Genomic DNA, 12,598 nt, shown 5'->3' with positions numbered 1-12,598 from the left:
GATAGAGACAGCGGCAGGGGGAGGGAGAAGTGATTCAACGCTTCATCTTCCGCCTGCTCCCATGTCTGAGGGGGAGACGCGTTCATTTACTCCTCCTCCTCTTCCTCCTCCTCCCCGGGTTTGCTCCCCTCCAGCCCCGCCTCGGGCCAGCAGCGGCACACCTGGACCACAGAGCGGCAGCAGGTAAAGGTGAGGAGGACCTCGGTGTCAATTACGGCGTGTGAGGAAGACGCAGACAGGGCGGAGGAGGTGGCGGCTGTGGCTTGGAGGCTCCCCGACTCTGAAAAGTGAGTTTGAGTGATTTTCAAAGTCTCGTCAGGACCTGTGAGCGGAGTCAGACGGACGCCGGAGCGCGTCCTGCTGGTCTACGAGCGGCGGAAACGGGTCAAAAGTTTGGTCCACCGACGCTCGTAATTTTGTTTTCAGTCACTCGTGTTCTGTTTTAGTCCACAGCTCGGGAAACCAAAACCTTCCCGTGGATTAGACTTTGACTTTGACGCGTTCACGGCGCTGAAAAATGCGTTAAAAGGCGCAACGACCTGCAAAACGTCAACCAGGCGCAAATTCTCCAAAAGCTCTTATCAGAATGACATTTAATGGTCCTCAAACACGTCCCTGTGGAAGTCCTGTCCACAAACCAGTTTGTTTTCCTACACCCCCTTTAGCACTGCTTTTTATGATTGTTCAGCTTAGTTTCCTAAATGTGTCCATGTTCTGGCTGTTTTTTTGTTTTGTTTTATTTGGTTTTGTTTTGTTTTTTTAATAAGTGTTTTTAATTTGCTTTTGGGTCTAACATGATTTTGTCTGCTTTTCCAGAGAGAAACCGGCAGCATGGGTGAGGCACCAGTCAGAGAAGATCGAACAGTGACACGATCAGCAGAGGTAAATCCACAGATGGCCTTTTATTCCACTGGTGTCCTTTTAATGAGTTTTGCTGAGTTTCTTTGTCTAAAAATGTCTTTGCTTTAAAGTATGTGGGCTCATTTCCTGTGGACGACCGCTGTTTGGATGACCAGATAGAGCAGCTGCACACTCAGCTGAAGTCCCTCAAAGTTAGTCCTCAGCCTTCTGACGTTGCTAAAAACGCCCTCATTCCTGTTTCATGGAGAATACGAGACCTAATGTGTTGATTGTCTTCATCAGAAGTGCAGAAGGAGGAGGCCTGTGTCCATAAAATTCTCCATCAAAGGTGTGAAGGTGTACGATGAGGATGAAACGGTAAGCGTCTCAGTGAGGACATTACGCTCATAGCTTGGTCTGAGTGTGTTTCAACCAGGAAGCATAACTGGGATCACTGGTTCTCGTCTCTGTCTGCAGACGCTCCTGATGGCCCACGCTCTGCGGAGAGTCTCCCTGTCCACCGCCCGGCCCATCGATGCCCAGTTTGCCTTCGTCTCCCACAACCCGGGCAGCACTGACGCCCAGCTGTACTGTCATGTCTTTCAAGCTCGGCACGCCAGAGCGGTACGAAAGGGCCCGTGTGGCTGTTCTCTTATTACCACAAAGGAAATCTATAAAGCTAGAAAATATCTGTTTTTTTTACATTAAGGGTCTATAAAAAGTGTATTTGTGATGCATCGAAGGGTGCGGAGATGGTGAATAACCGCTGAGGCCATACATCTTAAATGAAAACAGAAATGATCATAGTTTTGTAGTTTTTAAAGGCCCAGTTCAGCCACACAGGTGTTCTCAATCACCAGGTTAAGTTGTCCCACCCTGATTAGGTACAACACAACACGAGGTGGATGTTAACTGAGCTCAGCCTGTACACACAGTCCTAAGAGCTTCAGTGTCACTATCGCAAAAACCTGCTATTAACACGAGAGAGAAACCCTCGTAAGACATGCTGGTAAATAATATACTTCACCATCTCAGTAATTACAGGCAGAGGCAGAAGCAGGGGCTGAGTTTTCTGTTGGATGTCACCAGAGAGAACCGTTGCTTGCTGTTGCCAGTTCCTTCACAAATTCTCCTTCTGAATGAGGTTTCAGCATCCCAGAGTCTGGACATTCCCCCGTCCTGCTTTAAACTGTGCCTCAGACCTCTCCAACGAGGCTACCGTGTCACTTTGCATGGAATTTGGTTTATCAGATAACACCTTAAAATGTCCGATGCTGCTCCTCAGATTGATCATGAGGATGTAACTGTTGGGGTCTCTGTGTCCACTCTCTGTCCTGCAGGCACAGTTCCTGAACCTGCTGCTTTGCCGCTGCTTCCAGCTGTCGTACATAGAGAAGCACCCAGAGGAGGCCCAGGAGGTCTCTGCTGGGGCGCTGCCTCGTCGCAACCCCTCCCTGCTCAACCACGGCTTCCCTCTCAGTGTCAGTGCCCTGGTGTCCTTCAGAAGAGCCCCTTTTCAAGGGTTTTTGCCGGGGACAAAGGTTTGCACTTGAATGTCCTCTTCTATGCGATGCACCAACGATTCAAGCGGAGATGTTTACAAAATGTTTTAGTGTCTTCAACCCCAGTGTTTCCCTTCTACTTTGCAAAGTCTCTGTGGTTACTGATGACTTTGCCAAACAGTCCATGAGGTTGATGAGGACAAACTAAAGCAAGAGTTTACCGACTAAACTTCTTCTGGTTGACCATCTGAGTATATACATGTAAACTACGTGTACTCAAACATTTTCTTTTTCCCAAATCCACAGAAGAAGAACCAAAAGTCTTCCGAAGACCCGCAGAGCAGCCAAGATGAGGTCTTCCCCACGTCCTCGCCCTCCCTGGTGCGCAAGAAAGCCATCCGCACTAAAGTGCTGCGCTCGGGGGCTTACCGCTCCTTCACGTTCACGCCGCTCAAACAGCGAAACGTCCAGGAGCGACTCAGCGCGTCACAAGGTGGGCCGAGCGTTCACAGAGCGCTTTCAAGGGTCAGAGAGTTGATTAGGTAAAGCAAACCCCTCAGTGTTGGGTGATGGGCAGTCACTGTCTGTCAGGGTGTCAGAAGGTAGTTTCTGTGATTTGGACGACCTCATGAGGTGATGGATGATGGTTTTTGTCTCACATGGGTCACACAAGCTCGTCGCTGTTGAGCTTCTCTCACAGATGTTCATTTTACAATTAGCTTTAAAGCACTGAAACACGAGCTTTGGTTTTATGGCTGATTTCATCACTTCTTCACATTTCCTGCACTGAGTTGGGGTAACATTCGGATGCTTTCCACCACCTCTCCACTGTTTGACTCCTTGTAGAGTAAACATCTCCAAACTCACAAATATTTCTCTTCTCATACATGAAGCAGGAAAGGACCAAGACAAGACGCCGGCAAGGAGATCCCGCGCTCCAAGCTTGGCCGAAACCGAAGAAGCACTGGCTCAAGCAGTGTGGGCCTGGGCTGGTATCGCAACGTGAGTGCCACTCGTGCATTGAGCAGATCTCGCTGATGCTGCCTGTTCTTTGCCTTGAGTGTGTCTGTGGTTTTTCTTCTGCGTTTCAGTGACAGCAGCTATTCCCTGCTTGCAGACGACGTTATGGGCTCGTACCTCCTGTGCCCGCATCCTAAAAAACCCAAATGTGGCTCTCTCATCATTCGCTTCCCCTCTGGTCTGGTCACCCACCTCATAGAAAACACTTGGAAAGGGAAATTGCTGCTGGAGGTAACTGTTCTGTTGAGGCAGGCTGAACCTTAAACAGAATTATCAGTGATTTTGTCTTCCAGGCTAATATTTACCGAGATCTGTAGTGACAAGTTCGCTCCTTAGAATTATGTTTGACTTATTGCTCTTTTCCACTTGCTGCTTTATGAATAACATTCATTTCCATGGCCACACCTTAGTTCAGCTGGTATGATGTTGATACGATTAATAACAAATCAAATTTGGCCCAGTATTGGGGTGTGAGGGTCTGTGAGTGTGGAAGAGGAAACATATCCTTAGATTTTCAGTTTTTATGCCAAAATATTGCAGATATTTGGACTTTTTTTTACTGTGCAAAAGTTTAAAACTCCACTGAAACTAAGAATAAGTAAATTCTTGTTGGATTTGATTAGAAATGTATTGCTAAGCTGATCATTCTGTCTGACCTGGGTTTTGATTTTGCATCCATTTGCTCTGTTTCTTCATCTTTGTGGCAGAAATGCAAGACTGAGTTCAGTTCCATAGCAGAGCTGATCGAACACTTCACGGACGTCCAGGATGAGCTGCCGTGTCTGCTGAGCTGTGCCCGGGTAAACCACTGCTACGAGTGGGAGGAGAACGCCAGCAAACAGCAGGCTGTGAAGCCCCGCAAGAGCCTGACCAAGGCCAAAATGAAAAGTACCCACAGGAAGGAATGGGTGTAAACCCGGGACACTGGAACAACAGACTGCCAACCTTCAAAATAAGTGACACCTTTGGGGTTTTTTTTCTTTTGCACAAATATAATCTCTTACTTTTAAATGACATTTGGTGTTTTGGGAACGTTTCAGTATAACACAATGCACCTATTAACAGTGTTGGCACTTAATATTCTACGAGTCCTTTCATCAAAGGGTACTTCTGTGTCAAAGTTTTAATGTTTTGTGCTTGCTGCTTTTATGTTTTTCAATCTAATTTTTTAAACATATTTTTATTTGTGCCTGTGAAGCATCCGTGGAGTTTATTAGTGATTTTAAGACGTGAAACGAACAACCTGAAACTGGCATTGATGGTGCAGATCGTTGCTCCTGGTGGCAAAGCCATCGCTGCTCTTTTTTCATGCGTTGGAAAGATGTGATCACAAAATATGTGATCAAATTTTGTTCCATTGCATTTTTAATCTTTCCTAAATGTTACTCTGTGTGTTTAGACATTAGACCTGGAGGATATGTAAGCAGTCACGATATACATGATGATTTGTCCCGGTAGAAAACACGACCGTGACACTAAATATTTCTTATATTTTGACCCTTCAGTGTGTATTAATGTGTTTGTATCCTCAGCGTTTGTGTGCTGTCAGACTAACTCTAAGACTAAGACTAACTTGTTGTGTTTGTTTTTCTGGTCATTTTAACAGGTAATGTTCTGTGCAGTTTACTATATACCTTAAACACGGACTGTGACAGTGGTATGATATTAGGTCTGCCCTGGGATTTGGTCATTGTAATCGATCGTCTGTGATATTGTTTTCCAGTTTAAGATGCGTGTTACAATTCAGTACCAAATTTCAGCACTTTGTACCGTCTTTTCCACGTTAGGCCAACAGACAGTTTTCATATTGTTCACCCCTGTGTGAGATTAAAGGACAGGTGTTGTGTTTTCAACCCTCACCCTGGAGGAGTTTGATTTTCCTTGACTCTGTGTGGCACAGCATCACCTGCAGCTTTGCGGTTCATTTAGCAAAGATGCTATCTTGATGCTAATAAGGCAACTGACATTGTACAGTTTCTAAATCTCAGAGCCAAACTCCACATGGGGTTGGAAGAGATTTCTGCACTGATATACACTCAGGTGCCAGTTTATTAGGTACACCAAGCTAAAGCTAATGCAGTCTAAAATCAGTCTCGGACCTTCATGGTGGTTAAAACACTCAGTTACTGTTAAAACTAAGACAGCGATCATTTCAAGGATGTAGTTTGTCATGCTGTTGAACTGCTTTACATTATACAGAGGTGCGTTTCTGTGGACAAAATAAGACAAACACCTGCCATCATAACGCCATACACCTCTACTGCGCCACAAACGCAGCCTAAAAGTAACCGCGCAGTTGAATCGACATGTTTAAACAGTTTCAACGAAAAACTTAATTATAACCTGTATGAAGGCAGGAGTAACTGCAGGACTGTTGTATTAGACTGCTTTAGTTTTAGCTAGCTGTACCTAATAAACGGGCAACTTGATAAATACATTAAAAATCATTCAATAGGCTTTTGACGGTTGTTTACGGTTGCTAAGCAACTTGGAAACGCCGCGAAGAGCCGCAGAATGGCAGGAGACCTGTGAGGACACCAGACAGGAACTATCACCGTCTTTGGAAAGATTTCCACCAACTCCACTTGATTTTCTTCTTCTTCTTTGAGTATCACCTGCTGTGTGATGTCCTCAACGTTTCTCAGTGGACTTCCACCAGGATGTGAGCTGTCAGTTAGCCGTTAGCTGCTCGAGCCTGTCCTGTGATTATCCAGGTTAGCTAATGCCGCAGCAGCTGTGCAGACATGCATTGATAAAGCAGAACTGAGCATTTTCACTCGAAGTATTATCCACTGCACACGCCAGCTGCGGCGGAGTGGAGGTTGAGACATGGGCTCCGAGGCGGTTAAGGTGGTGGTCCGGTCCAGGCCCCTGAACGACAGGGAGAAGGCTCTCTGCTCTAAGATGGTGCTGTCCATGGACCTGCACCGCTGCCAGTGCTTCATAGAGAAGCCCGGAGCAGCGGACGAGCCTCCCAAACAGTTCACCTTCGACGGGACCTACTTCATTGATCAAACGACCGAGCAGTTGTACAATGAGATTGCCTATCCTTTGGTTGAGGTGAGCGCCTGGAGCCAGTTTTGATTCGTCAATCAAGGCAATATATGTTTGGTTTTTGTCTGACATTATAGCTTCAGGCAGTTTTTTTTATGTTAGAGCTTTTCACTTGTTTCAGGCTTCTAAAGTAAATGTTTTATGACTGGTTCTGAGTAACTTGATGCTTGAAAGTAGAATTTCAAAACTCTACTAGATATTTTACTTGTGTTGCTGTTCTGTTTGCAGGTAATTATGCATATTTTAAGTAATATTTGCTCCATTTTATTGCTTTTTTTAGCCGAGTGTTTGTCTTTGGGTCTTTTGACAGTGTGGAGATCCCATGCTGGGTCACTGGACACCCCCATCCAACAACAACAGGCTATATCTTATTGCTAGTGACTCCAGACCTCATTATTTACTTAACAGCCTCCTGTCAGTCACTGACAAAGGTCAGCAGGCTACCGGTCTTTAAAAAAAAAAAAAAAAAGCCTCCTGACTTATGCCATGTTCCTTCTTCTTGCAGGGTGTCACTGAGGGATATAATGGCACAATTTTTGCGTATGGACAAACTGGAAGCGGGAAGTCTTTCACCATGCAGGGAGTGTCCGAGCCCGCGGCCCAGAGGGGGGTCATTCCACGAGCCTTTGAGCACATCTTTGAGAGTATTCAGGTTGGTTGAGCAACTGTTGTTACCTGTGGAGCATGTCCATCTTAAAAAAAGTGCTTGAAATGAGCGTGCAGCTCTAATTCAGCAATGTGCATGTTTACTTGGGCCACTGCGCAGCCTCTTCTAAACTCTTGTGCGCTCAGAGAGAATGATTTTGTTTTTGTGTGCAAGCTAGTGTGCAGAAAACACGAAGTTCCTGGTGAGGGCCTCCTACTTGGAGATTTACAATGAAGAAATCCGAGACCTTCTGGGAAGTGACACCAAGCAGAGATTGGAGGTAAGACGTTGTTTCAATAAACAAATCAGGCTGCTCTGTGTAACGTTAGACTCCAGAGGGACAATCGTTATGAAACCTGTTCCTCAGGCTGTTCTCTGACAGGGACCACGGCGCTTATGTTTGGTGCACAATACTGTACAAATTGCCATGGTGACCTGAAAGCACAATAATCACATGATTCCTCAAAGGTCAAGGTGTTTGAACAAGGCGACACATTTGGATGATGCTGTGTTTTTTTTTGTGTGTGTGTGTGTGGGGCTGATGAATGCGTAGCTGAAAGAACATCCGGAGCGTGGGGTGTATGCGCGGGACCTCTCCATGCACACTGTGCACAGTGTGGGGGAGTGCGAGAGAATCATAGAGCACGGCTGGAGGAACCGGGCAGTGGGCTACACACTGATGAACAAAGACTCCTCCCGCTCACACTCCATCTTCACCATCCATCTGGAGATCTGCAGCACAGGTGAAAAACTGTTGTAAAACTGTTGTCAGTGACAATGACTTCATTCTGTTTTTATTTACATTTTACACAGTGTCTTAGCTTTTTTAGAATCGGGGTTGTACACAGAATAAGAAAACAATGCAGCTAAATAATATATGATAATAGTCAAGTCAGGTCTTTTTATTCATGGACCTCAATCAAAATCATCTTGACCAGACTGCTTTACAGAGAGATGATCATCATCTAATCAGATAAAAACACAAAAGAAAGGAAATAGATAAAAGCATGGCAATCATTATTTATAGCTAAAAGTTTAAAATAAACAATGGGCAGTTTGCACAGAGAACTAATGCATAAAAACAGAGTGACCTGCTGTGTCTGCATTGAGACTTTCAGAAAACTTAAAAACAGATAATAGACCCAAAAATGCAAAGTTCAGCACCATCAGCTATTTTCTTTGACAACTTGCTTAGATGCAAACTTTAACGTTGTGTTTGCTCCTCATTGCCTTTGTCACCTCACACTCTCAGATGCGGCTGGCCAGGACCATCTGCGAGCAGGGAAACTCAACCTCGTTGACCTGGCGGGAAGCGAGCGTCAGTCTAAAACCGGCGCCACTGGTGAGCGACTCCGCGAAGCCACCAAGATCAACCTCTCCCTCTCGGCCCTGGGGAACGTCATCTCCGCCCTGGTGGACGGCCGCTCCAGGTACATCCCCTACCGGGACTCCAAGCTGACCCGACTGCTGCAGGACTCTCTGGGAGGAAACACGCGCACCTTGATGATCGCCTGCCTTTCCCCCGCGGACAACAACTATGAGGAAAGCCTGAGCACGCTGCGCTATGCCAACCGGGCCAAGAGCATCCAGAACAGACCCCGAATCAATGAGGACCCCAAGGATGCTCTGCTCCGAGAGTATCAGGAGGAGATCAAGAAGTTGCGGGCGCTCGTCTCAGGCCAGCTGGGCTCCGCTAACCTTGCGTGTTAGTGAGATATTTTTTGACTGACAGCCTTTTGATATCAAGGAGACATCTTTTATTTCGTATTGCAAAATTCTTTAAATTCAGAAGTTTTATTTGCATTTGCTTCTTTGTTGAATGCTTTTTATTTCCTGTCTTGCTAAAAAGAAAGAACTTCTGCTTTTTATTTATTATGCAGCTCTGCTGACTGGTCAGGTGCTCGAAGCGTCCCCTGCTGTTGCTTCAAGGCCACAGTCTAGCACCACAGAAGCAGAGAAGGAGAAGATTAAAGAGGCAAGTACAGGCCGTTCCCATACCAATATATCACTTCACATCTCTACATGCATTGTGTGAGAACCAGGTGATTTATGGGTCCGTTTTCTGTGCTCTCCACAGGAGTACGAGCAGAGGCTGGCCAAGTTACAGGCTGAGTACAATGCAGAGCAGGAGTCCAAAGCAAAGCTGCAGGAGGACATTGCTGCCCTGTGCTCCTCCTATGAATCCAAGCTGTCTGATCTGGAGAAGGCCCGAACCAGCAGGGGGAGCTCTGTCCTAAAGAACGATGATGGAAAGTCATCTTCCCACAACAAAGAGTCATGTAAGGAGTTTGGAAAATGATTCTGATGCTCATGATTCCGTCAAAAAGCACCAAGTCCGAACAAAATCAACATTACCAAGGTTGTTGTTTATCAGAGTCAATGTTATTGTGTCCTCCCCTTTGTATACTGACACTGCTTTGGATTGTCTTGCTCTTAGCATCAGTGAGCTCTAGCTGTATGACACAGCTCACTGGAGACGAGCTCCACCACAGCACTGAACCCGTGACCCACAGTACAGCAGGAGACACGTCCCTGACTGAGGTACCCTTCACAGGCTTCCACCATGTGCCACTAATCACTCTGAACATGTTACAGTTGCTGGCATGAAGGATCATTAGAATCATAATGGGTATTATTTCCTCATGTCGGTGAGCCTGCCGTACCCTCTGCAGCAGTCCTGGTCAGGGATGGTCCCATAGCCTCATCTGACATCACTGCAGCAGAGCCTCTGGACCAGCAGCACGTCCTGGAAAGGTTTGTGAACATCGTACACACTAACAACCACCAGCACTGCTTGAACTCCATGATACAAGTTTTTCTTCACCATATGGATGTGCAGCACGCCGTCATAGTGGTTTAAAATCGACCAATATTAGCTTATTGCGTATATATTGGTATCAGTGTTAAAAAGTTCCCAAAGAATTGATAATCTGATAACGATTTGGAGCTGTTGCATAAACAGGCATATTAATGAAAAACAAAGCTATTATTTTAACTTACTGTCTTACAGTATTTATACTGTCAGTACTGTCCATAAGTTATAATAAGAATTCAAGTATGCTGACAAAGAAATACTTACATATTAATACATTATTTATATTGACCTAATTGTAATTATTTATGACGACCTAATTAGTATAGCAGGCTGCGTTGATGAATCACAACAACATTAGCTAACATGTCGCTCAAGTGCCTGTTTTTACAGTTTAAATAGTTTGTGATCTCCATGGTGCGTTCGTGTTCGTTCGTTCGTTCGTTCTCCACAGACTGCAGCAGCTGGAGCAGCAGGTGGTGGGAGGAGAGCAGGCCAGGAACAAGGAGCTCCAGCAGAGACACCGGCAGAGGAAGAACCTGGCTTACCAGAGAAAAGCCCATCTTATCCGCGCTTTGTCAGAGAACAGCGAGGAGAGTGAAAATGTGCTGCTGAACGTCTACAACTCCATCCAGGAGGAGGTCCATGCCAAAAGCCAGATGCTGGTCAAAGTCCAGGGCAAGGTGGGTCAGCGGGTTCTATGACACACAGTAGGTTTGAGGCAATGTTCAAAACTGTAAAATATTTTGACTCAGATTTTTTTATTTTCAGTGGAAAATGTTCCATGTTGATGCTCCTCATGGCTCACACGATAATGATTTATTTGCCACATCAAAGCCTCAATATGTTGCATATTCAACATCTGGGTTCAGGGTGTGCGGGACGAAACACCACATGAACTTGTGTTTATTTAGCAGGGTTAGCACTAAATGAAGCTGGAGTGTCTTTCTGTGCTGAATGATACACTCCACCATTCAACTGTAAAGCCACATCTACCTGTCCTGACAGCTGAAAGCAGCGAAGTTGGAGATCCGTGACCTGCAGCTGGAGTTCGAGGTGGAGAGGAACGACTACCTGGTGACAATCCGGCGGCTGGAGAGGGAGGGTCAGTTACTGCACGGCCTGCTGGAGCGCATGGTGCCGCTGGTGCGCCGTGACTGCAACTACAGCAACCTGGACCGCCTGAAGAAAGAAGCTGTCTGGGATGAGGACAGCGCCACCTGGAGGCTGCCGGATGTGACGGTGCAGAAAACAACGCTGCCTTCAGGTGCACCGCGTGAAGAGGGCATATTGAAAACTGACTTACAGTAAAGCTGATCAGTTTCCAGTAATGATGCCGCTTGTGTGGCTGTTTTCCTGAAATATTTCCTTAAATATTATCTCGCTTTCTTTCTGTTTCACAGCAGTGGCTCCAAAACTTTCAGCTCGCAGAGGTTCAGCCACTGATGCTGGAGAGCCGTTCATGGTGTGTTTATGGTCCATGCATCATTTTCTGCTCACAAACACTGAAACACTGTCACACAGCCTTACCCCTGTGTGTGTTGAGCAGGTGGAGGAGGACAGGTACAAGGAAATGCTGGACCGCAGCGACAGCGAGAACATCGCCAGCAGCTACTTCAAGTCAAAGAGAGCGAGCCAGCTGTTGGGACGTGAGGCCACCAAGGGACACGGTAAGACCAGGACCTGCAGACTTCTCCACTGACCAGTGACTGAACAATGCAGGATGATTAAGATGACAAATAATAGCTAATGGTTAGCTAATTGGCTCTGTTGCAGAATGGAGTCTCTTCATGCTCTCTGTGGTAAATCTGCAGGTTGCCATTTCTGTTCTTTAGAAGAATAAAATGATTCGGTCAGTGTCAATCGTAGTTTATCTCAAAGACGCAATTTCAGTCCTCAGAATGAAAGCACTAAAGCCTACAACAGGTCCAAACCAGTTTAAATGTAGGCCTTTTCCCTCCTGTGCTGGTTTTTTTCCCATCTGATGGAGCTCTCCTCCCACAGCCATCCACTCTCCTCCCCTGGTGAACGGGGCGGCCCACCTCACTGTGAGCGGCTCCACCATGACCCCGCCTGTCAACTCGCGGCCCTTCCGCCTGGAGTCGTTGGATGTGCCCGTGTCCAACGGTAAGGTGAAGCGCAAAAAAAGCAAATCGCACATCGGGCTTTGAAAAGACTGTGATTCCCTACACACTGCAACACGTCTCGCCATCTGTCTTGGACTTAAAATATTTTATAGACTGTGACTGATCGCAGACAGTATATACTAAATTATTAGTATTATTAGCTAACCAGAAATGTGTACAGTTGGCACTTTTTGTATCCAGCTGTGTTTTAAATCATGCTTTGAACAAAACGCTACCTACTTTGACACTACCCTTCAGTTCTTGCACTGTAACTAAAACCTTGTGATTTGAGAGACTCAAAGTCCACTTACCATAATATTTAACTTCTCGTGTTTTTGCTGATTGTAAACCAGATTTTTAACCTGTTCCTTATCTAACACTTAAAACTCTACAATTGCTGCTGAGTAGATCAAATAAAACAATTCATCCACTTTATGCCTAATTTCATTTACTTTAAAAAGCCATTCAAACTAGGCTTGTTTAGAGAGTTATGAACTAGAATAAGAAATAAGACCTCAGTCAACAATGTGTCAGACCAGTTTATAGTGTCGCAGAAAATAGATGACTCATGTGGGTCAGGGGAGCTGTTGTCAAGGCA

The 12,598-nt window shown here is 45.8% G+C and overlaps 2 protein-coding genes across 3 annotated transcripts; both read left to right on the top strand.

Moving 5' to 3' along the window:
* The first annotated feature begins 148 nt into the window (after window positions 1–148).
* On the top strand, window positions 149–5,220 carry sh2d5 (SH2 domain containing 5). 2 transcript variants are annotated; one of them, XM_076748292.1, is made up of 10 exons: window positions 149–287; window positions 817–882; window positions 972–1,052; window positions 1,144–1,218; window positions 1,318–1,464; window positions 2,181–2,381; window positions 2,649–2,835; window positions 3,239–3,344; window positions 3,434–3,593; window positions 4,070–5,220. In XM_076748292.1, the coding sequence occupies exons 2-10, from the start codon at window positions 832–834 to the stop codon at window positions 4,274–4,276; spliced, it is 1,215 nt and encodes a 404-aa protein (XP_076604407.1). In that variant the 5' UTR covers window positions 149–287; window positions 817–831; the 3' UTR covers window positions 4,277–5,220. The 2 variants fall into 2 exon arrangements, with proteins under 2 accessions (XP_076604407.1, XP_076604399.1); XM_076748284.1 differs by having other exon boundaries at window positions 3,236–3,344; window positions 4,070–4,389.
* Window positions 5,221–6,138: 918 nt separating this feature from the next.
* Window positions 6,139–12,347, top strand: kif17 (kinesin family member 17). Its single transcript, XM_076748246.1, has 14 exons — window positions 6,139–6,422; window positions 6,922–7,068; window positions 7,241–7,342; window positions 7,616–7,805; window positions 8,315–8,767; window positions 8,943–9,037; window positions 9,140–9,341; window positions 9,500–9,603; window positions 9,716–9,816; window positions 10,329–10,557; window positions 10,883–11,141; window positions 11,278–11,339; window positions 11,424–11,544; window positions 11,879–12,347. The coding sequence occupies exons 1-14, from the start codon at window positions 6,192–6,194 to the stop codon at window positions 12,043–12,045; spliced, it is 2,463 nt and encodes an 820-aa protein (XP_076604361.1). The 5' UTR covers window positions 6,139–6,191; the 3' UTR covers window positions 12,046–12,347.
* The last annotated feature ends 251 nt before the right edge of the window (window positions 12,348–12,598 follow it).

Source organism: Chaetodon auriga, chromosome 2, assembly GCF_051107435.1.
Source record: "Chaetodon auriga isolate fChaAug3 chromosome 2, fChaAug3.hap1, whole genome shotgun sequence".
NCBI classification, from domain to species: domain Eukaryota; kingdom Metazoa; phylum Chordata; class Actinopteri; order Chaetodontiformes; family Chaetodontidae; genus Chaetodon; species Chaetodon auriga.
The sequence above is the reverse complement of the archived record's forward strand: the minus strand, read 5'-3'. Positions and strand labels throughout refer to the sequence as shown.

Coding starts and splice junctions, on each gene's coding strand:
- sh2d5 (XM_076748284.1), top strand. CDS start 832: ATGGGTGAGGCACCAGTCAGAGAAGATCGAACAGTGACACGATCAGCA. Junction 883..971: donor CAGTGACACGATCAGCAGAG/GTAAATCCACAG, acceptor TTTGCTTTAAAG/TATGTGGGCTCATTTCCTGT. Junction 2,836..3,235: donor GCGACTCAGCGCGTCACAAG/GTGGGCCGAGCG, acceptor TCATACATGAAG/CAGGAAAGGACCAAGACAAG.
- kif17 (XM_076748246.1), top strand. CDS start 6,192: ATGGGCTCCGAGGCGGTTAAGGTGGTGGTCCGGTCCAGGCCCCTGAAC. Junction 7,806..8,314: donor TCTGGAGATCTGCAGCACAG/GTGAAAAACTGT, acceptor TCACACTCTCAG/ATGCGGCTGGCCAGGACCAT. Junction 11,142..11,277: donor GAAAACAACGCTGCCTTCAG/GTGCACCGCGTG, acceptor TCTGTTTCACAG/CAGTGGCTCCAAAACTTTCA.